This window comes from Balaenoptera borealis, assembly GCF_965194805.1.
Source record: "Balaenoptera borealis genome assembly, chromosome: 13".
NCBI lineage: Eukaryota > Metazoa > Chordata > Mammalia > Artiodactyla > Balaenopteridae > Balaenoptera > Balaenoptera borealis.
In genome coordinates, this window is record NC_138870.1 from 18,990,677 (window position 1) to 19,016,059 (window position 25,383).

The 25,383-nt window shown below is 41.8% G+C and overlaps 1 protein-coding gene across 2 annotated transcripts in view; it reads right to left on the bottom strand.

Moving 5' to 3' along the window:
* Positions 1-24,587, bottom strand: part of ST8SIA1 (ST8 alpha-N-acetyl-neuraminide alpha-2,8-sialyltransferase 1) — a 156,388-nt gene extending 131,801 nt beyond the window's left edge. Inside the window, exon 1 of one of the 2 annotated variants that reach the window (XM_082352008.1) lies at positions 23,777-24,587. In XM_082352008.1, the coding sequence (XP_082208134.1) occupies positions 23,777-24,012 (236 nt within the window). In that variant the 5' untranslated portion in view covers positions 24,013-24,587. The remainder of the gene's footprint in view (positions 1-23,776) is intronic. The other variant, XM_082352009.1, reaches the window with a different exon arrangement.
* Between the last annotated feature and the right edge of the window lie 796 nt (positions 24,588-25,383).

A 25,383-nucleotide genomic window follows, 5' to 3' on the forward strand; every position in this document is an offset into this window, starting at 1 on the left:
AAGACCTAGAAGAATTAAAGGACAAACAAACAGAGATGAACAATACAATAATTGAAATGAAAACTACACTAGAAGGAATCAATAGCAGAATAACTGAGGCAGAAGAAAGGATAAGTGACCTGGAAGACAGAATGGTGGAATTCACTGCTGTGGAACAGACTAAAGAAAAAAGAATGAAAAGAAATGAAGACAGCCTAAGAGACCTCTGGGACAACATTAAACGCAACAACATTCGCATTATAGGGGTCCCAGAAGGAGAAGAGAGTGAGAACGGACCAGAGAAAATATTTGAAGAGATTATAGTCGAAAACTTCCCTAACATGGGAAAGGAAATAGCCACCCAAGTCCAGGAAGCACAGCGAGTCCCATACAGGATAAACCCAAGGAGAAACATGCCAAGACACAGAGTAATCAAATTGGTAAAAATTAAACACAAAGAAAAATTATTGAAAGCAGCAAGGGAAAGACGACAAATAACATACAAGGGAACTCCCATAAGGTTAACAGCTGATTTCTCAGCAGAAACTCTACAAGCCAAAAGGGAGTGGCATGATATACTTAAAGTGATGAAAGGGAAGAACCTACAACCAAGATTACTCCACGCGGCAAGGATCTCATTTAGATTTGATGGAGAAATCAAAAGCTTTACAGACAAGCAAAAGCTAAGAGAATTCAGAACCACCAAACCAGCTCTACAAAAAATGCTAAAGGAACTTCTCTAAGTGGGAAACACAAGAGAAGAAAAGCACCTACAAAAACCAACCCAAAACAATTAAGAAAATGGTAATAGGAACATACATATCGATTATTACCTTAAAGGTGAATGGATTAAATGCTCCAACCAAAAGACACAGGCTTGCAAAATGGATACAAAAACAAGACCCATATATATGCTGTCTACAAGAGACCCACTTCAGACCTAGGGACACATACAGACTGAGAGTGAGGGGATGGAAAAAGATATTCCATGCAAATGGAAATCAAAAGAAAGCTGGAGTAGCTATACTCATATCAGATAAAATAGACTTTAAAATAAAGAATGTAACAAGAGACAAGGAAGGACACTACATAATGATCAAGGGATCAATCCAAGAAGAAGACATACCAATTATAAATATATATGCACCCAACATAGGAGCACCTCAATACATAAGGCAACTGCTAACAGCTCTAAAAGAGGAAATCGACAGTAACACAATAATAGTGGGGGACTTTAACACCTCACTTACGCCAATGGACAGATCATCCAAAATGAAAATAAATAAGGAAACAGAAGCTTTAAATGACACAAGAGACCAGATAGATTTAATTGATATTTATAGGACATTCCATCCAAAACCAGCAGATTACACTTTCTTCTCAAGTGCGCACGGAACATTCTCCAGGATGGATGACAGCTTCGATCATAAATCAAGCCTCAGTAAATTTAAGAAAATTGAAATCATCTCAAGCATCTTTTCTGACCACAACGCTATGAGATTAGAAATGAATAACAGGGAAAAAAACGTAAAAAACACAAACACATGGAGGCTAAACAATACGTTATTAAATAACCAAGAGATCACTGAAGAAATCAAAGAGGAAATCAAAAAATACCTAGAGACAAATGACAATGAAAACACGACGATCCAAAACCTATGGGATGCAGCAAAAGCAGTTCTAAGAGGGAAGTTTATAGCTATACAATCCTACCTCAAGAAACAAGAAAAACCTCAAGTAAACAATCTAACCTTACACCTAAAGGAACTGGAGAAAGAAGAACAAAATAACCCCAAAGTTAGCAGAAGGAAACAAAACATAAAGATCAGAGGAGAAATAAATGAAATAGAAACAAAGAAAACAATAGCAAAGATCAATAAAACTAAAAGCTGGTTCTTTGAGAAGATAAACAAAATTGATAAACCATTAGCCAGACTCATCAAGAGACAGAGGGACAGGACTCGAATCAATAAAATTAGAAATGAAGAAGGAGAAGTTATAACAGACACGCAGAAATACAGAGCATCCTAAGAGACTACTACAAGCAACTCTATGCCAATAAAATGGACAACCTGGAAGAAATGGACAAATTCTTACAAAGGTATAACCTTCCAAGACTGAACCAGGAAGAAAAGAAAATATGAGCAGACCAATCACAAGTAATGAAATTGAAACTGTGATTAAAAATTATCCAGCAAACAAAACTCCAGGACCAGATGGTTTCACAGGTGAATGCTATCAAACACTTAGAGAAGAGCTAACACCCATCCCTCTCAAACTCTTCCAAAACATTGTAGACGAAGGAACACTCCCAAACTCATTCTATGAGGCCACCATCACCCTGATACCAAAACCAGACAAAGATACTACAAAAAAAGAAAATTATAGACCAATATCACTGATGAATATACATGCAAAAATCCTCAACAAAATACTAGCAAACAGAATCCAACAACACATTAAAAGGATCATACACCATGATCAAGTGGGATTTATCCCAGGGATGCAAGGATTCTTCAATATATGCAAATCAATCAATGTGATACACCATATTAACAAATTGAAGAATAAAAACCATATGATCATCTCAATAGATGCAGAAAAAACTTGTGAAAAATTCAACACCCATTTATGATAAAAACTCTCCATAAAGTGGGCATAGAGGGAACCTACCTCAACATAATAAAGGCCATGTATGACAAACCCACAGCAAACATCATTCTCAATGGTGAAAAACTGAAAGCATTTCCTCTAAGATCAGGAGCGAGACAAGGATGTCCACTCTCACCGCTATTATTCAACATAGTTTTGGAAGTCCTAGCCACGGCAATCAGAGAAGAAAAAGAAATAAAAGGAATCCAAATCGGAAAAGAAGAAGTAAAACTGTCACTGTTTGCAGATGACATGATACTATACATAGAGAATCCTAAAAATGCCACCAGAAAACTACTAGAGCTAATGAATGAATTTGGTAAAGTTGCAGGGTACAAAATTAATGCACAGAAATCTCTTGCATTCCTATACACCAATGATGAAAAATCTGAAAGAGAAATTATGGAAACACTCCCATGTTCCATTGCAACAAAAAGAATAAAATACCTAGGAATAAACCTACCTAGGGAGACAAAAGACCTGTATGCAGAAAACTTTAAGACACTGATGAAAGAAATTAAAGATGATACCAACAGGTGGAGAGATACACCATGTTCTTGGATTGGAAGAATCAATATTGTGAAAATGACTATACTAGCCAAAGCAATCTACAGATTCAATGCAATCCCTATCAAACTACCAATGGCATTTTTTTACAGAACTAGAACAAATCATCTTAAAATTTGTATGGAGACACAAAAGACCCCGAATAGCCAAAGCAGTCTTGAGGGAAAAAAACGGAGCTGGAGGAATCAGACTCCCTGACTTCAGACTATACTACAAAGCTACAGTAATCAAGACAATATGGTACTGGCACAAAAACAGACACATAGATCAATGGAAAAAGATAGAAAGCCCAGAGATAAACCCACGCACCTATGGTCAACTAATCTATGACAAAGGAGGCAAAGATATACAATGGAGAAAAGACATTCTCTTCAATAAGTGGTGCTGGGAAAACTGGACAGCTACATGTAAAAGAATGAAATTAGAACACTCCCTAACACCATACAAAAAAAGAAACTCAAAATGTATTCGAGACCTAAATGTAAGACTGGACACTATAAAACTCTTAGAGGAAAACATAGGAAGAACACTCTTTGACATAAATCACAGCAAGATCTTTTTTGATCCACCTCCTAGAGTAATGGAAATAAAAACAAAAGTGAACAAATGGGACCTAATGAAACTTCAAAGCTTTTGCACAGCAAAGGAAACCATAAACAAGACGAAAAGACAACCCTCAGAATGGGAGAAAATATTTGCAAACGAATCAATGGACAAAGGATTAATCTCCAAAATATATAAACAGCTCATGCAGCTCAATATTAAACAAACAAACAACCCAATCCAAAAATGGGCAGAAGACCTAAATAGACATTTCTCCAGAGAAGACATACAGATGTCCAAGAAGCACATGAAAAGCTGCTCAACATCACTAATTATTAGAGAAATGCAAATCAAAACTACAATGAGGTATCACCTCACACCAGTTAGAATGGGCATCATCAGAAAATCTACAAACAACAAATGCTGGAGAGGGTGTGGAGAAAAGGGAACCCTCTTGCACTGTTGGTGGGAATGTAAATTGATACAGCCACTATGGAGAACAGTATGGAGGTTCCTTAAAAAACTAAAAATAGAATTACCATATGATCCAGCAATCCCACTACTGGGCATATACCCTGAGAAAACCATAATTCAAAAACATACATGTACCACAATGTTCATTGCAGCACTGTTTACAATAGCCAGGTCATGGAAGCAACCTAAATGCCCATCGACAGACAAATGGATAAAGAAGTAGTGGTACATATATACAATGGAATATTACTCAGCCATAAAAAGGAATGAAACTGAGTCATTTGTTGAGATGTGGATGGATCTAGAGACTGTCATACAGAGTGTAGTAAGTCAGAAAGAGAAAAACAAATATCGTTTATTAACACATGTATGTGGAACCTAGAAAAATGGTACAGATGAACTGGTTTGCAGGGCAGAAGTTGAGACACAGATGTAGAGAACAAACGTAGGGACACCAAGGGGGGAAAACCGCGGTGGGGTGGGTATGGTGGTGTGCTGAATTAGGCAATTGGCATTGACATGTATACACTGATGTGTATAAAATTGATGACTAATAAGAACTTGCAGTATAAAAAAAAAAACAAACAAACAAAAAAAACAACTAATACTAAACTTTCCTTGGGTTATTTATATGGAAATATGTTAATATAAATGTTTCAGACATTACATGAAATTTCTAAAAATCTTATATGTTCTGGTATAATGTTATAAATCATAATTCTAGTTATTACTTTAAAATATATATCTCAGAAATAACTAAAGAAAAAAAAAAAGAAAATACCAAATGAAAATATCTTGGGCTGCAGGAATCATGACACAAAGGTTCAAAAGCCATAAAAGAAAAAACTGATGAAGTTGATTGCCTGATTATTCTTTAAGTCTTTACATAAAAAAAAAACTTTTTCCTATTTCCTTTTTTGCAAAAAATAGACTTTTATTACAGCAGACTTTAAAAACTTTTTAAAACATTAACATAAGCAAAGTCAAAAGACAAATTGGGAAAAATATTTGCCATAGATATGACAAAGTCAAAAAAGAAAAAAATGGCCACCTCAAGAATAAAGTAGGCAAAATACATGAAGTACCCTTCCCTGGAAAAGAAATCCTCAGGAATCAATTTTAAAATTTTTTTAAAAAACAGTAAAATGAAGCTCAGTCTCACTAGTCATTAAAATTATAATTTTTCACCTACATATTGCAAAATGTTTTAAAGTTAATACTATTCAGTTTTGGACAGACCAATAGTCTCCTTTTAGTCACAAAACAGATGACTTCCATTGGAAGATAATTTGTAAATATCAATCTATCTCAAATCAAATGTGTTGCTTCATGACCCTGAAATTTTCAGTTTAAGAAGCTATCCTGTGGAGATAATTGCAGAAGCAGAAACATCTATTTCCAGGATGTTTGTTAAGCCAGTTTTGGTTTAAAAAACAAAGGAAAAAACTCACCATGGTCAATTCTAAAATGCAATTTTATATTCTCTCCGTCTTTTTTTATTTAATGAGATAGTATTGCTTTGTGCTACACACACTAAATGAGGTATCTACTGACAGATATGTTGTGAGTGGGAAAAGACATGTTGTTAAGAATACTTTTTATGTGATTTGATAATTACTTGATAAATGTTAGCTATTTATTACTACATTAACAAATTACTCCAAAACTCAGCAGCTTCAAACGACAAAGACATACTTCTCACACAGTTTCTGAGGGTCAGGAGTGTCTGAACTGGATGGGTCTGGCTCAGGGTCTCGGATGAACTTGCAGTCAAGCTGTCGGCTACTGTCACCTAAAGCTGGAGGATCCACTTCCCAGCTCACTTCCATGGTTGTCAGGGGCCTTAGTTCCTCACTGGCTGTTGACAAGTCACCTCGGTTCCTTGCCATGTGTCCTTTACCACTTTCTTACCTCAGTTCCATGAACTGCCCAAGTTCCTTACAACATGGCATGTGGTTTCTCCCAGAGCAAGTGACCCAGTGGAGAGAGAAAAAGAACACCCAAAATGGAAGCCATGGTCTTTATAACTTAATCTCTGAAATGATATACCATCACTCCTGCAGTAATCGCTTCTATTCTAGAAGTGAGTCACTAAACCCAGCCTACACTCAAATGGAGGGGATGGCACATGAATACCAGGAGGTGGGGATCACTGGGAGCCATCTTAGAAGCCATCGTTATACTATATATATATATATATATATATATATATATGGAGTATATCTAGATGTTTATATAGATATGGATAAAAACACTTATATAAAGTAGGGGGATTGTATCAGTACATCCCAGTTTGTTTGAAATAGTCCTATTTTATTGCTGCTGCCTTGGAGTAATGATAGTATTTTACCTCAAGTAACCCAGTTTGAATACTAAATTATACTCTGAATAGAAGAAACATCTGAAAGGATACATATCAAAACATTAACACTGTTTACCTCTTAGAGGGAATGAAATTGAGAAGACTTCTATGTTTGCTTAATACACACTTGTAAGTTTTAACTTTTACACTAAAAATGCATTACCTTGATGAAGAATTTTCAAGAAACAGAAATTACACATTAGATCTCTATATTATCGTTTGGAATAACTCAAAATATTATCACATGGCTTCCATTTCAGGCACAGAGACTGACGCCAAAAGAAAAGCCTCTGGGGATTTCAGCTATGGAGAGAAGAGAGAGAATAACTTCCCTTTTCAGGTGACACAGGAAAGGTCACCACGCAGTTAGCTGTTCCACTCTGGTTTCTCGCAGTTTTACAGACTTCAGTCCCCTGATACCCCATAGTTGGTATCATTTCTTAGCATCCATCTCGCAGGTATAAATGAGAATTAAGAAAGTGTGCTAAGACAGCTAGATAGGAGAGGAAAAAAAAAACAAACAACCCTAAAGCTAAGCCCCTGGGATGAATAAGAGATGTAAGGCAGAGACAGGAAGGATGGAGACACCTTCCCACTGACCTGAACCTAAGACCTTTGCTTGATTTGCAGGATCCTTGAGGAGTGGGTGGTAAAAACAACCTTGGATACTTGGATAACTAAAAATACAACAAGTGTTAATTCACCTTCACAGACTGAAATTTTACCATTTGAGATTCTTTCCTTTGTGTTAAAAAAGGTAGCAGGCTTTAACTTGAAGCCCTGAAAGTCAATGTTGGTCCTACAGCAAAGGGAGCAGTCCACCATAATAAGGAGGCTTAGAGTCCTAGATCGCATGAACCCTAGAGCCAGACAGATTTTTTACTAACTGCATAAGCCTGAGCGAGGTCCTTAAGCTCTCTTTGTTTCAGTTTCTCCATCAGTAAAACTGGACTATCTTAGTCTTTTCAACAAATGGTGCTGAAACAACTGGACAATACACCTGCAAAAAAATTAATCTAGACACAAACCTTATACCTTTCACAAAATATAACTCAAAATGGATCACAAACCTAAATGTAAAACGCGAAACTATAAAACTCCTAGAAGATAGCACAGGAGAAAACATAGATGACCCTGGATATGGCAATGATGTTTTACATACACCACCAAAGGCACAATCCATGAAAGAAATAACTGATAAATATTATCAACTAATTGACTGGACTCCATTAAAATTAAAAATTTCTGCTCTGTGAAAGACAATGTCAAGAGAATGAGAAGATAAGCCACAGACTGGGAGAAAATATCTGCAAAGACACAGTTGATAAAGGACTATTATCCAAAATATACCAAGAACTCTTAAAACTCAACAATAAGAAAATAATAACCCAATTTTTAAATGAAAAAAATAAAAAATAAAAATCAACTCATAGATACAGAGAACTGATTGGTGTTTGCCAAAGGCTGGGGGGTGGAGGTGGGTAAAATGGGTGAATGTGGTCAAAAGGTACAAACGCCCAGTTTTAAAATAAATAAGGACTGGGGATGTAAGGTACAGCATGGTGACTACAGTTATTAATACTGTATTGTACATCTGAAAGTTGCTAAGAGAGTAGAGCTTAAAAGTTCTCATCACAAGAAAAAAACGTTGTAACTATGTATGGTGATGGGTGTTAACTAGACTTACTGTGGTGATCATTTCACAATAAACACAAATATTGAATCATTATTTTATATACCTAAAACTAATATAATGTTATATGTCAATTAGATTACACATTAAAAAAAATGGGCCAAAGACCTTAACAGACACCTCAGCAGATGGCAAGTAAGCATATGAAAAGATGCTCTACGTCATGTGTCATAGGGGAAATGCAAATCAAAACGACAATGAGATATCATTACACACCTATTAGAATGGCCAAAATCTGGAACACTGACAACACCAAATGCTGACGAGGATGTGGAGCAACAGGAACTCTCATTCATTGCTGATGGGAATGCAAAACGGTACAGCCTCCTTGTAAGGTAATGTGGCAGTTTCTTACAAAACTAAACATACTCTTACCATACAATCCAGCAATCAAACTCCTTAGTATTTAATCCCTGAAAGTTTAAAAACTATGTCCACATAAAAAACCTGCATGCAGGGCTTCCCTGGTGGCGCAGTGGTTGAGAATCTGCCTGCCAATGCAGGGCACACCGGTTCGAGCCCTGGTCTGGGAAGATCCCACATGCCGCGGAGCAACTGGGCCCGTGAGGCACAATTACTGAGCCTGCGCGTCTGGAGCCTGTGCTCCGCAACAAGAGAGGCCGCGATAGTGAGAGGCCCGCGCACCGCGATGAAGAGTGGCCCCCGCTTGCCGCAACTGGAGAAAGCCCTCGCACAGAAACGAAGACCCAACACAGCCATAAATAAATAAATAAATAAAATTTAAAAAAAAAAATCAACGCAACTGAGCTAAGTACCAAGATAAGACTATCCCAATAATCAAGGTGGATGTAAATCGATAAAAATCTGACCAAGTTGGTCACAGACCCATTAGTGTCAATAAAGGGGAGTAAGGGGTGAGGGTCAGGAGGTAGATTTGACAAGGTGTAGCTGGAGCAGTTACCAGGAAAAAATAAAATGACTGTATTTTTACCCCAAAATTGAGGCTCCCCAATCCCCGGTGGATGCGTCCTATTTCCCGCCTCCCTGTTTCCTGTTGAGCTCCCTCTCACTATGGCAGCCTGGCTGGGGGAGGGCAGAGCAGTAGCTCACCAAGTGAGAGATCCCCCTCCAAACCGGGCTGGCTTCTCCGTCTCTTTTATTCCACTGGTAATTGAGTTTTGCTTTCGCCCAAGGACTCATGTATCTTTTAGCAATGCTTCAAAGGGCTTTTTCTCTCTGATATCTCACATATTGCACAGGTTACCCGGAGTCGAGAGATAATATACCACTGAGGTGCGTGGAGTCCCCGGGCAGGCCAAAACCTCAATGGACCAAAGGAGGGACTTGGGCCCTCTCTGGACTCCGCCAAATACAGACACACACAGCTCAGTTCTGAAAGTGAAGGTCAACCTGTGCTTGGTTTTCCTCCATAAAAAGGAGCTGAGAGGCTTTTTGGAGAACATAACTGTTCCTATAAATACTGTGTGCTTCTAAGTTCTCTGCAGGAAGGTCCGTGTCCTCCTGGCTACCCGCTTTATTCCCAGGGCCTAGCAACAGTGTCTGGCACATAGAAGGCACTGAAGAGATATTTGCTGAATGAAGGAATGAGTGGAGAAGTGAATGAATGAATTGGGAGTGAATATTTATGGCATGGAGTCCTAATATTAGGCAACAAAAGAAACTACCCCTCAAAGGTATTCCAACAGCTGTGGACAGGCCTTTCAGATAATCCAGTGTCTATTCAGACAACAAATACTTCTTAGACACTTAGTAATAAGACTGTGATGAGGGATCTAAAACAGACAAAAACAAGACTGAATCTTTGACCCTAAAGCACCAAAGCAACAGTATGTATAAGCTGCTTCAAACAGGTGCAAGGAGAGAAGGACATGAGCAGAAATGACATAGGCCAATGTCAACACAATCACCAACACTCAACCTCCAAAAACTCAACCCAACAAAATATCATCATGGGATTTTTGTGCCTTGTTACTGCACCTTCACCCTCCACTCAGTGGGTACGATCTGTTCCAGAGTCAAGCTCAAGAGTTTTAATTTCAGTAAACAGGAAAAAGACTCTTAACAGAGTCAGAAAACACAATTTTTAAATTTAAGACAGTTGTATTTTTCCTTGAAATCTCTACCTTATAGTGAAGCAAAGTTCATTTTCCCTTTTAAATTACAGTTTTATTTAATTGCTTAAGTCTTGGGAAAATGATGCAAATGGTTCCATAAAGGCACTGATTTTTTTAAAAACTGAAGTATAGTTGATTTATGATCTTGTGTTAGTTTCAGGTGTACAGCAAAGTGATTCAGATATATAGAGATATATAGATATATTCTTTTTCAGATTCTTTTCCATTATAGGTTATTACAAGATATTGAATATAGTTCCCTGTGCTGTACAGTAAGTTCTTGTTGGTTATCTATTTTACACACAGTAGCATGTATCTGTTAATCCCATACTCCTAATTTATCCCTCCTCCCACCTTCCCACTTTGGTAACCATAAGTTTGTTTTCTATGTCTGTGAGTCCATTTGCTTGAAAATACGAAAACTCTAATTGAAAAAGATACATGAACCCCAATGTTCACAGTAGCACTATTTACACTACCCAAGATGTGGAAGCAAAGTAAGGGCCCATCGACAGATGAACGGATAAAGAAGATGTGGCATATATATACAGGAATATTACTTAGCCATAAAAAGGATGAAATATTGCCATTTTCAGCAACATGGATGGACCCAGAGATTATCATACTAAGTGAAGTCACACAGAGAAAGACAAATATTATATTATATCACTTATCTAGGGAATCTGAAAAAAAAACACAAATGAACTTATTTACAAAATAAGGCACTGCCTTTTAAATGTAGATGACAGACCAAGCTAATGGAGAGGATAACCGTGACAGATAAAGGTACATGTTACATAGCACTAAGTAAATCCCTCATAGCTAGGTCTCTGCAATTGAGGGGAGACTGCCACTGTACATATCCAGTTTTATGGGAATCTTAGTTGTTTTGGCTTCTTGACCAATTTCATCATTTAATGCTAACAATCATTGTATGTCTGACTATTTATGCAATCGCTATCCACACTGAAATGGAGGAAACCTCAAATCTGCCCTCAGCCAAAGTCAAAGATTTTCTATGAACAGCCAAAGAAACCAGTTATAAAGAACTGATGGTGCAGGGGGAAAAAAACCATCAAGAAACTACTTTTGGAAATTTATACTAAGAAAATAAACGGACAAATGCTTAAGATGTATACACAAGTATGTTCATAAAAGCATTATTTCTAAAGGTAAGAAACTGCAACGTGAATATCCAATTACAGTGGATTACTTAAATAAATTATTAACTATCCTGTAAAAGGCAAATCTTATAGCCGTTAAAAAGCGATGATGTACAGCAAGATCCTTTTTGACCCACCTCCTAGAGAAATGGAAATAAAAACAAAAATAAACAAATGGGACCTAATGAAACTTAAAAGCTTTTGCACAGCAAAGGAAACCATAAACAAGATGAAAGGACAAGCCTCAGAATGGGAGAAAATATTTGCAAATGAAGCCACTGACAAAGGATTAATCTCCAAAATGTACAAACAGCTCATGCAGCTCAATATCAAAAAACAAACAACCCAATCCCAAAATGGGCAGAAGACCTAAATAGACATTTCTCCAAAGAAGATATACAGATTGCCAACAAACACATGAAAGGATGCTCAACATCACTAATCATTAGAGAAATGCAAATCAAAACTACAATGAGGTATCACCTCACACCAGTCAGAATGGCCATCATCAAAAAACCTGCAAACAATAAATGCTGGAGAGGGTGTGGAGAAAAGGGAACCCTCTTGCACTGTTGGTGGGAATGTAACTTGATATAGCCACTATGGAAAACAGTATGGAGGTTCCTTAAAAAACTAAAAATAGAACTACCATACGACCCAGCAATCCCACTACTGGGCATATACCCTGAGAAAACCATAATTCAAAAAGAGACATGTACCACAATGTTCATTGCAGCTCTATTTACAATAGCCAGGACATGGAAGCAACCTAAATGTCCATCGACAGATGAATGGATAAAGAAGATGTGGCACATATGTACAATGGAATATTACTCAGCCATAAAAAGAAAGGAAATTGAGTTATTTGTAGTGAGGTGGATGGACCTAGAGTCTGTCATACAGAGTGAAGTAAGAGAAGAGAAAAACATATACCGTATGCTAACACATATATATGGAATCTAAAAAAAAAAAAAAAAGTTATGAAGAACCTAGGGGCAGGACAGGAATAAAGACGCAGACGCAGAGAATGGACATGAGGACACAGGGAGGGGGAAGGGTAAGCTGGGACGAAGTGAGAGAGTGGCATGGACTTATATTTGGACTTATATATACTACCAAATGTAAAATAGCTAGTGGGAAGCAGCCGCATGGCACAGGGAGATCATCTCGGTGCTTTGTGACCACCTAGAGGGGTGGGATAGGGAGGGTGGGAGGGAGATGCAAGAGGGAAGAGACATGGGGCTATATGTATAGGTATAGCTGATTCACTTTGTTTTAAAGCAGAAACTAACACACCATTGTAAAGCAATTATATTCCAATAAAGATGTTAAAAAACAAAAGCGATGATGCAGATCTACATATATTGTTACTACAAAAATATTCACGACATACTGTCAAATTCATTATATATACACATAGAGGCATTGAATGGTCTGGAAGAATATATACCAAAATATTAGCAATGTTTCTCTCTGGGTGAATAAATGTCAGTCACTTTTACAAATGAAAACAGTATTGGTCTTATATTAAATGCCAACTTTGAGAAAGAAGAACTTTTTAAAGAAGCTCTTTGATTTCTCATATTCAGTATTTGCCAAATATTGGGTTGGCCAAAAAGTGCCTTCGGTTTTTAAGTAAAACTAAAAGACACATTTTTCATTTTCACCAAGAACTTTATTGAACAACGTATTCACCCTTTTGTTCCACTACCTTCTGCCATTTTTTAGGCAACTTCATAATTCCATCTTCCCAAAACTTTTTATCTTTTTGAGCAAAGAACTGTCCCAGGTGCCTTTTACAATCTTCCAGGGAATTGAAATTTGTTCCATTAAGGGAATTTTGTAAAGACTGAAATAAATGGAAATCCGAAGGTGCAATGTCTGGTGAATACAGTGGGTAAATCAGCACTTCCCAGCCAAGCTGTAACATTTTTTGCCTGGTCATCAAAGAAACATGCAGTCTTGCATTATCCTGATGGAAGATTATGCGTTTTCTGTTGACTAATTCTGGACGCTTTTCATTGAGTGCTGCTTTCAGTTGGTCTAATTGGAAGCAGTACTTGTTGGAATGAATCGTTTGGTTTTCCAGAAGGAGCTCATAATAGAGGACTCCCTTCCAATCCTACCATATACACATCACCACCTTCTTTGGATGAAGACCGGCCTTCGGTGTGGTTGGTGGTGGTTCATATCGCTTGCCCCACGATCTCTTCCCTTTCAGATTATTGTACGGTATCCATTTTTCATTGCCCGTCACAATATGTTTTAAAAACGGAATGTATTCATTGCATTTAAGTAGAGAATCGCAGGCAGAAATACGGTCAAGAAGGTTTCTTTTGCTTAACTTATGTGGAACCCAAACATCAAAGCAATGAACATAACCAAGCTGGTGCAAATGATTTTCAACGCTTGATCTGGATATTTTGAGTATGCCAGCTATCTCCCATGTGGTATAACGTTGACTGTTCTCAATTAATGTCTCGATTTGATCACTATCAACTTCAACTGGTCTACCCGATCGTGGAGCACTGTCCAGTGAGAAATCTCCAGCACGAAACCTCGCAAACCACTTTCGACACATTCATTCAGTCACAGCACCTTGTCCATACACTGCACAAATCTGTTTTTGCGTTTCGGTTGGATTTTTACCTTTCTTGAAATAATAAAGCATAATATGCCGAAAATGTTGCTTTTTTCTTCCATCTTCAATATTAAAATGGCTACACAAAAATTCACCAATTTTTATGTCTTTTTTTAAATGCACGCTGATATGACAGCTGTCATATACAATCTAACAAAATTGTTTTGAATGAAGTTAAAGACAACTAAGTGCTACTAGAGCCATCTTATGGAAAAAAACGAATGAACCTTTTGGCCAACATATCTTTTCAATATCCTTTTTAAGGATCCTTTTGAAGAAAGTAATTTGTTCCAATGTGGTAACATATTTTTTAAGAAGAAACTCATGGTAAATAATTTTTTTCCAAAATGAAAATCATAAATCTATTTTATCACAAGCTTGTAAGTTAAAAATTATATGAGAAAATGTTAGCTATAATGTTGAATGATTAAAAAGGATATAGGGCTTCCCTGGTGGCGCAGTGGTTGAGAGTCTGCCTGCCAATGCAGGGGACACGGGTTCGAGCCCTGGTCTGGGAGGATCCCACATGCCGCGGAGCAACTAGGCCCATGAGCCACAATTACTGAGCCTGCGCGTCTGGAGCCTGTGCTCCGCAACAAGAGAGGCCACTAAAAAATAAATAAATAAATAAATAAATAAATAAATAAATAAATAAATAAATAAAAAGGATATAAAACTAAAAATACATAAAATTTAGTAATAATACACATGCAAACAAATATACAAAAAAGAAACAGTTATGGGCTTCCCTGGTGGCGCAGTGGTTGAGAGTCTGCCTGCCAATGCAGGGGACACGGGTTCGAGCCCTGGTCTGGGAAGATCCCACATGCCGCGGAGCAACTAGGCCCGTGAGCCACAACTACTGAGCCTGCGTGTCTGGAGCCTGTGCTCCGCAACAAGAGAGGCCCTGATAGTGAGAGGCCCGCACACCGCGATGAAGAGTGGCCCCTGCTTGCCACAACTAGAGAAAGCCCTCGCACAGAAACGAAGACCCAACACAGCCAAAAATAAATAAATAAATAAATTTATTTTAAAAAAAACAAAAAAACTCAGCATGATTATCTAAAACAAACTCTCACCCTTGGAACACAGCACTCAGTTTCTTACTGACTTAACTAATGACACTAGACTCGACAATAAATTCTATAAAATCATGAACCATGTCTAACTTTCATCACTGTATCCCAGTACCTAACTGGCACACAAGAGGCATTTACTAAATGTAGATAAATGAATGATTGAATGAATGAATGAATGGGTGATTTATGACTGGGGTCTGCTCTCTTCCTTAAAATTCTGCTGGCCATTTTACAGCAACCTTAGTACTAACACTATGGAGGAAGAAGTGTGTCATAAGGTCACATTTCATCGTCATACATTCCATTACTAAAAGTGCAATAATAGGCATAGGATGTGTCCCAGGAAGCAGCCTTTCTCATCATTATGGCTTAATAATTAGCAATTATTCAGCACCTAATCCTCCCAAGGTAAGAAGTGCCACCCACAGCTAAGGCTCAGAAAAGCCAGGTAAATTTTTCAAGGTCGCAAAGTTAATAAATGACAGAACCAGTATTAAAACCTGATTCTGTGGGACCCTGAAGTCCAGGCCCTTCCTAGATGGGAACAATCATCTTATCATCTCACCAAACCGGCTTGAGAATGACTATGGCTTGCACACAACTGCACACGATTATCTCCCTTAATTATCCTCATAAACCTAGGAAGTGAGTTGGCGTATTACACCATGTTTCAGATGACAGAACAAAGGAACAGAGAGGTCAAGCAGCTTGCCCAAGGTCACAGAGATCCCAAAAGAGCCAAAATACAGTGAAAAGCTAGAAAGTATTTGACTAGAAATCTATCAACTTCATCATAAGGGACTGCAATAATGACACACAGCCAGCATCACTTCCGAAACGATTCACAACTATGATGAGAAAAACAAGCTTTGAGAAAAAAGCTTGTTTTACTGAGTTGCTGCCTAGGCATTTTACAGTATGACCCTGCTCACACGCAGAGTCTGGACATTTTGAAGAGGACTCGCGTTTAGGATGCCCGCCATACGTTCCCTCTTTGCTTTTCCCCAGGCACCTTTTAAAATAACCACTGAAGAGTTAAGCCGACAAAATGTTCCAGACCTCTGCCCCAACCACCTTATAAGTAATAGGTGCTTGTTACCTTGCTTTCTGTCTCCCACTCTTGAGCTCCTGGCCTGGGATGGGGGGCTGTCCCTCCCCAAGCTCACTGTGCCCCCTTGCTTCTGGGATCTGTAAGTAACAAATCCTGGACTCCACTTCCTTTGTATGAGTGTATTAAAACCGTGTCTTCAGTCAATACGACCATGGGTTTCACCTCCCCAAGGTGGACGCTGGACGCTGAGGGAGGAACCTATCCCCACAGTGGGGAGCTTGTGTCTCCTGATTCAGCATGTTTTTAGTTTGATATAACAGCTCTGGCTTCCTTACAGAACTTTGTCAAAAGACAAACTGGCCATACTCTACAGTAACATCTATAATTATTCAGTTGATCCAACTAGCTGCCTAAACACTCCTCTACAAAATGAAGACAAATAGGCTCCCACATTGCAAAAAAAAAAAAAAAATACCCCTACTTGCAAGGCAGAAGACAAAAGTGAAAATTAACAAACAGATAAAATATATGTTCTCTCCTCCTATCCTTTTCCCTGGACAAATATACCTGTATAACAATCTGGAATGCCAGATTCAAACTGAGGCTTCTCAAACGCCAGCAAGTTTGGTACTGGAACATGGCAACACAGAAAGAGCCACCCCCTTCCCATGTGTACACGTGAAATCCCCCCAACCCCATATCCAATTTCCTCTCACAGCCTCCCATTCTCGCAAAGAGCTGTTCCTTGGCCAACCCTTGGGCCTAGGAGTGCACACAGCAGTGGGACAAGCCACCCCCAGGATGAGGAATGGGGGAAACACTACATAAAGGCAGGCACGCTACGGAGTGGGCTTGAGTCATCTGGGCTGGGAATTCCAGGGTCTACAAAGGCCCCATTGAGCCTTGCCTGATTGAGAAGGGGTGAGACCAGAGGAGAAGCGAAGTGAGCTCCCCCCTAAAACACAGGACACGAAGCATGGGTTCCTCTTGCCAAGGTCTAAGGCGGGGCACTGATCAGCTCACACACAAGCTTTCAATAGAAACTTATCATAAATCTCCCCAAATGCATCCCCTCTCCCTACCCTTCCCTAACCAAGACCTGGCCATCTATCAAAGTAAATTCATTCACTCCTCCTCCAGTCATCAAAGCATTTACAGCTTGTCGTTTCCAAATGCAGCTGTTAATTGCATGATATTTTCTAGGTGTTTTAAATCCTGTCAATTGGATTGATTTTGTTTCTCTAAAGCAGTGATTCTCAACCAGCAGCCACTTTGCCCCCCGGGAGACATATCTGGGGACATATATGGTTGTTTCATTCCGTGGATGGTCAGTGGACAGAGGCCATGGGTATTGCTGAATATTCTACAATGTACAGGACAACCCTCCGCAACAAAGAATTATCCAGCCCAGGATGTCAGTGGTGCTGAGGTGAGGAAACTCTGTTCTAGAGTAGGAACTCTTTGACAGGATACCATGTACTCCTTCGGTCCCCAAACAGCCAAGCAGAGTGCTGGACCTCGATAAATCCTTGTTGGCTGACTGGCTAACTGGTCCCACTCCATTCTAAAACGTTCAGTCACGCAGTAACTCAACAAAAATGAGCGTGCCAGGAACCACCTCTCAGCTCCGGGGATGCAAATATGGATGAGTCGGCATAAAAGGCAGACAAGTAAACCGGTACTTTTAACACAGCTTGAGAAATGCACCTGTCATTACCAGCTATTTCTATATTTACCTGTTTATTATGTCTCCCCTCGTTAGCCTATAAATTTCAAGAAAGTAAGGGTTTTGTTAAGTTCACCGTTATGGTTCCAGCCCCTTTTATGATAATAGTGGTAGATACAGTAGTAGATATTTTGGATCAATGAAAAAATGCAAATATGCACAAGGCTTTTTTTTTTTTTTTTTTTTCTCTCTCTCTGAAGGAGGAGATTCTAACACATCCTGGGGAGGGAGGAAGGAAGGAAAGCTGCCTTGAGGAAAGCTAATGCGGATTAAGCACTAATTACACTGGGCCCTCGGTATCTGTGAGGGAACGGTTGCAGGACTCCGCCCCATCTCCCCACCCTCCCACCCCGCACAGATACCAAAATGCCCGGATGCTCAAGTCCCTTATATAAAATGGCTAGTGCAGGATGCCCTCCATATCCGTGGGTTCTGCCTCCGAGGAGTCAACCAACTGCGGGTCTCGAATTTCCATCCTAAGCTAGTTGAATCCGCGGATGTGGAAACCACGGATTCGGAGGGCCGACTCTATGGGCCAGAAACAGTTCTCAGCACTTTCAACGTATTACCTATTCTAACGCTCACAACACTCCTATAAGAAGCCACGTTTTATTATATGAGGAAATGAAGTCTGATTTGCTCCAGAGCACAACAAATAGTGGCAGCAGGGTTTGAGGACAGCTAACTTTGGAACCTTTGTTCTTAACCACTGCAACGCACTGTGGAGAGATGAGTAAGAACTGACCCCGTGAAGGGCGGGCCCTGTGGCCTTGAAGGAAAAGCATTCCAGGCAGAGGGAATGGCACAAGCAAAGCCAACACAGCCTGGCTTATTTCAGGGGCTATAACTTTTACCAGTATTACTAAAGCGTAAGGAGGAACACTGATGAAAGATGATGGTGGAAAAGTAATCATGGCCAGATCGTAAGAGACATCAGCAGTGCCTCATTTCCCCGAGATTATCAGAGAATGAGCATAAGGCTTAGAGTCTAATAGCTGTGGGTGGAAACTCAACCCAATCACGTTGCTAGTGGTTCTCTCTGAAACTCCATTTCCTCAACTGTAAGACAAAGAACATACAAATATCTACTTTATAAAATAGCAATGGGAACAAACATAACTAATACAAGCACTAAGAACTGGACCTGGTACATGTCATTGAGTCCAAGCAATGTTAATGACTTACTTTTGTCATTGCATTATTGCTGATGGAGTTTTTTCACATGTGTAAATCTGCAGCATAATGGCAGCTTATTTTCATAAGCACCACATTAAACCAGCTTTCTCCTAAACTACTTTTACAGTGAATTCCACAAATTCCCCACTTAACAAACATAAAACTTACATCCCATATACACAGATGGCTGCACCCCCCTCCCATCCCGTCACTTCCCCCCCCCCCCCCAGTGCCCTTCTGCAGCCACCAGGGCAGCTGTGGAAACACCCGAAGCTTCTGGTAACCGTAGATTTAAAATAGGGACAGAAAGGAAGCTACATAAAGCTAGAACTGCTTACAGGAGTGTTTTTCGTTCAGAATTTAGAAAGGGAAAGAGGAACAGGACTACTTAGACTGATGGCCCCCAGCCAGTGAACAGACAGGATGCTCGCAGCACTCAGGTGTCATCCCCTTTCCCCAGATCCACCAGGGACAGTGACGTGCCTCCTCTGCTGATGTCGGCACACGGCCAGTGCCCTTGGATACCTGATGTCTGTTCATTCCTCACGAGCCGCGCCTTAAGCCCATTCAGAGCTTGGGACCTGGCTCCCACCTGCCTCCCAGTCTGCTTACTACTGTGCTCGCTGTGGGTGACTTAAGAACTTTCCACACAGGAAGCACATCAGACACTTGCCCACCTCCCCGTCTTGGCGGTTGCTGTCCTGTCTGCTCAGAACATCCTTTGCCCTCCCCTCTCACTACTCCCCCATCTCACCATCCTTCAAGGCTGAGTACAAATCCCACCTCCTCTCCAACTCCCCTCCTTCCCTGGAATCAAGTGCCACGTTCTGTGAATCTCCCCAGCCCTTTGCTTGTGGTTCAATTGTTTAAGGGCCACGTATTAAACAGAGGTACGAAGCAAGCATCCTTTTAAATGCTATCTGTATGCTACCGTATGATTTTCACTATAAACCTGTAAAAAATGATTACAAACCCCATTTTACAAATGGGGAAGGTGAAGCTCTGAGAGTCGACCTTGCCAATGATCATACAACCAGAAAGGGAGCTCCAACCATGTACTGACAGTTCCCCAATTCCTAACTTTTTCACTCTGTTATGCTGCCTCTCTTTAATGGCCCTATTGCCAGGTGGTTAGTTGATTACATACATATACACCTGTCACAGGGACGAGGGCATAGTCATCTTTGTAAACGCGGATAACAAGGTACCCATACAATGTTCTTAGAAGAATTAAATCAGACAGTACATTTAAAACACTTAGCATAGTGCCACACACATAACAAGAGCCTAATAATTTGTTGGTTTTGTTGTTGTTGCTACCATGTCAGGTGCCTTGCACATAAACCGTGAACAGGAGTTTATTTCTGAGAAACAACCAAAATGGGGAAGGACCTGATGAATGAGACAAATGCTACTTTGGTTTGGCATTTCCTTGCACTACTTGATTACTCAGTCAGAAGCAGCAAGAGTTGTATAATAACTTTAAGTTTCTATGATAGGGTGAATTGACTTCTTTATCTTCCTTAGACTACGTGGGTGATAGGGAAACTTCCTATTTAGCAAAACTCTTGCAGCTTTGTCACTTTCGTGCTGCCCACCCCCCCCCCCCAAACAATCTGTCAAAACTCCCCTCTGAGAAGTCAGCACTTAAGTTCTAAGCTTGGAGAAGAAGAAAATCACAAAAGTAAATGGAAGCACAGAGGGCAAAATGGAATCTGAAACTCTGATGCTTATAAACCTAGTGAAGCACTTTCTTTTGTCCTCACAGGATTTTACAAGACTTTAAACCATCACATTTCCTTACTCATAGGTTTTTGTCAGTCGCGCCCTAGGAGGAGGTAAGCTGTCTCAGAGGAAGCAATTCATGCATCCTGTTTACTGCTATCCCCCAGGGCCTAACTCGTACCTGGTGCATTGTAGTCACTCATTAAATATGGGTTGACTGACTGGCTGAAATTATTTGTATGTATGTATATATGAATATACATATATTTATACATATACATACATCATTCCGTGGTTTATGGATAAATGTGTATACATCCCCACACGTAAGTGCATATTGTACATTTATGTATGTGTGTTTGTATTTGTGCAGAAGATATTTCAGACTGGCAAACACAGATAACTGTTTGCCAAAGTTGTGTCTCCTTAACACAATAAAGGCCTCTGGCTGACCTAATAGTTAACAATCATACTCTGTTACCCACATACTAACAATCCAGATGTTAAAAAACAATTAAACACGCAGAGTAAAAAAAAATTTTTGACTTAACAAACCATGATACTTTGACTATCTTTTAAAATCCTCGTCCCTGTTCATTAGCTTCAGTGGGGAGGCGTGCGGACGGGCGAATTTGAACCACTAATGATTCTCTGCAAATTTGGTAAGTGAAACATTCCAAATTCCTATGGCCTGGCCAAATGTCCTTATTAAAGTTGTAACGTATATAACTTACCATTTACGCTTTCTAACAATTAGAATGACATCACTGACTAGTTATATGTGCCAGACACTTGGCATCAGTTTTTTTATTTAAACTTTACACCAACCCTGCAAGGTAGATGCTATTATCTCCATTTATACATAAGGAAACTCGGACTCAAACAGATAGAGTAACTTGCCAAAGGTCCTCTGCTGTTTCCCTAGTCATGGCACGATCAGTCTAAAAATTCAGGATTCTCCTCCAAAGCCCAAACTCTTTTCCATGTGCAATGGTGCCGCTTACACAGTCTTACAGACACTAACTTTGACGGGTATGTGTTTAGGCAGTTTTGGGATTTTCATAAGTATTTCTCTGCACAGAGAGACTAGACCAAATGCCAGCCAAGCACACTGAAGACTACCCCGAGGCTATAGACAGCAAGAGGCAAGTGTGTCTGAGAAACAACGAGCCTGGGCTTCTCAGAATGTGAAGCGTTTTCCACTCAATTATGTCCTCCAAAAGAAATCTATTCTCTAAAAGAGCTTCATTATTGCTCCGCCTATTAAAAAAAAAAAAAAATGGACTCTTTCATTGCAAACCAATGGGAAGCTCTTAACTCATTTCCTTACATTACTTGAAATGAAAGTGCCTTCTGTCTCTAGAGAAAAGAATGGCTGCATGCTATGCCTTTTGAGTAGAACAATCAATACCATGAAGGCAAGAGAAAATCAGCTCTTATATACTTTTAAGGGGAGTGGGGTTATTTTTAAACTTAATGATAGCAGAATTCTAAACAGAGAGACAGAAGGAACGTCTTCCCTCGCAGTTTAAAGGCAAATTCAGCTGCCTTTCCCTGCAAGGTTTGGCTATTATCTCTTTGACCTTTCCAGGAGCAGGCCTGAGAAAGGGAAGGAAACCATAAGTTTTAAAAGTTTGTTTTTTTAATTTACAGATATTTCTGAACATTTGTAACTAACAGTAGTGAAGTTGGCTCTCACCTGGCCATATACGGCTTGGAAAGATCCTATGCAGAGCAAAGGAAAGCACTCTGTACCCCCTCTGCACCTCCAGACCACAACCATCACAGGAAGAGCCAACTGCAGCACCTTCAGCTGAAGGGACTGAAGGTGAGAGGGGCTCCTGACAGTGGGAGAAGCACCAGGGTGCCCCTTCAGCACGATCAGGAAAGCAGAGAAGAAGCGGAAGCAGCTTCGCCTCACCTCCAATCTTACCGCACGACCCCTGCTGCCAAGAACTCATCTTTAGACCCTTAAACTGAAATTCCCAGGAAAGAAGGGAAACTACAACCTCTGAGTGATGCTCTGAGGTTGATTTCCAACCTGGTTTTGGTTTTTTTTTGTTTGTTTTCTGATTTCAAGTCCCCACCTAAAGTACATCTCCCAGCCTCCAGAAGGCATCCACAGTAAGCCAAGCAAAAGAGCTGGGAGCTTTAGAGCTTTATGTGACCAAAATCCCAGCTCCGACCCTGCAAAGGTGCATGACCTTGGGGAAGTAACTTCTCCTCTGAAGATTCAGTTTGTGGTTGGTAAGATGGGGATATAATATCTGTTATTAGAAAGTCGGTGAAACTCCAATAAAAATCACTCAGTCCCCGGCTCTTTAGTAGGGCATCAGTAAGTGCCTTGTGTTCGTTATGGGCATACTGCACAGAGCAGCGGGAGCCAGGCTGGATGCCCATGTTTTCACTGCCCATGACTCCCTCATTAGTGACTTACGTTACCAACCATGCACCAAACCCCAGGAAGACGCCTGGTACCTGCATCTAGTTCTCTACAGCTTCGAATGTCTGCAGAGCCTGAGATAAATTCTCATTAAGTTCAAGGGACAAAGTTAGCCTAGATTCTTCTTCCCACCGGTTATCGGCAAATCGCTGAATACAACTCAGGCTTGGGAAAAAACGCGTACAGACTTTCCAGGGCCAAAGCAGGTGTCTGCACATCTCCCGGGGTAAGGGCTGGGGAAGGGCCCCTGACTAATGTCTCCAGGTTGGGAACGACAAAGAAAGGGAATAGGACAAGAAGGACGGGATGAAAGGGCCTCTGCAAGGCGGTCCTCGCCGGTGACCCTGTCCTCAGCGTCCCGGGAGGAAAGGACACGAGCAGGGTGGAGCCGCGAAAGCAGGAGTACCTGAAGACTCTGGCCGCCGTCTGGTTCCTCCTCCACGCCGTGCCCTGTTGCAGCACCCCCTGCACAATCTCCTTCTCGTTGGGCAGTCGGTAGACGGGGAAGATGTAGAGCCAACAGAGGACCACGACGCAGAGGGCACTGGCTCCCACGGGCAGCCGGGTCCGCGGGAACTTCCACGCCAGGACGGCCATGGCCCCTCTGGACGTGTGTCGCCGGGCCTGCCCGCAGGGGCTCATCGCAGCCCCCGGGTCCCAGGGTGGCGGTCGAGGGCCGGAGCCTCAGCACTAGGCTAGGCGCAGTGGCAGCGGAGGATCCCCCCACCGCCGGCCCCCCATGCACACACACCTTTCGCTTTCGTGCTCGCACTCGCACGCACGGTCGTTCGGCGCCCACAGCCCCAAAGGTCAGCGCAAGGATTTTTTCCAATGCAACTTTTTCGAGGATTTCTTCCTAGGGGAAGTGCCCCGGGAGCAAGTCACGAGCTACGGCCATGGTCGCTCCCCCTGCAGAAGGCGGGCGCCGGGGTCTCCGAGAGCGCGGGGAGCGGCGGCGGCGAGTCGCTCCCGCCGGTTCTGCAGCGTTACCGTCGCCCTCGGCGTGGGGCCGGGGAGAGTCTCGGCTCCCTCGCAGACATCTGGTCCGCGGCGTCCGCTTCTGAGCGATGCTCCTGCGCCCTTCGCCGCCTCTCCCCGCCTCCCGCGCTACTGCGCTGCCAGGCACCCCCCAGACGCGCTCCCCGCGCCGCGCCAAGTCCTTGGAAATTTCCACCGCGGCCCGGGACCGCTAGCCCGCCCCGGGCTTCTCCGCCTGCCCCGCCAGGACCCCTGCTTCCCACCCCTCCCGGAGAAGAAAAGAACTCGCTTTCATCAGTTAATTCAGCGGCGCGCCGCAGCCTTCCGCGGCGCCCGGGACTTCGCAGACAAACGCCCGGGGATTGGTGGAAATCAAGGTCTCCCCTCCCTCCCCCACCCGCGAAATTGCCTCCTTCGACCCGTTCAGATGCGCGACGCTCGGCTGGAGAGCGCGCCCCTCTCTCCCGCCCTGGTCCCCCGGAGACAGAGGCAAACAATACAATAATGATAATAACCCTGCCCCAAAATGTGTATACACAAATCCCTGAGTGTGGCCGAGACTGGCTGAAAGCCTGACCCTCCGACACGCAGCCGGCGCGCCGGGGCTGTCACCCTGCCGCCGTCACCCTCGGCTCTCTCTAACTGGTTGGTTATTAACCCGCAGTGAGGCGCGAGGAGGCCGGCGGAGATTGATTCCTTCCTGGGCCCCCACCCCCATTCCCCGGTCCCGGAGCCGCAGCTCCAGCGACACCCGTGCGCGCGCGCGCTCGCGGGCACACACGCTCGCGGGCCCGCACGCGCGCGCACGAGGAGGTGCGTGCACACCGGGGTCCTCCGCCTCGCCTCCGCCCTGCAGGGAAAGGCGCTGCTGCATCCAGATGTGCAGGCAGCTGGTGGCCCAGCAAACAGACCTCGGGACGTGACAATGCCTTGGAGGCGCTGTCGCCTCCTCTGCCTTTTAGATGCAAGGGCCGTTTGTTCTTCGACGTCCTTCTCTCTCCACCGACCAGCTTATCGCAACCCCGACCTTGGAAA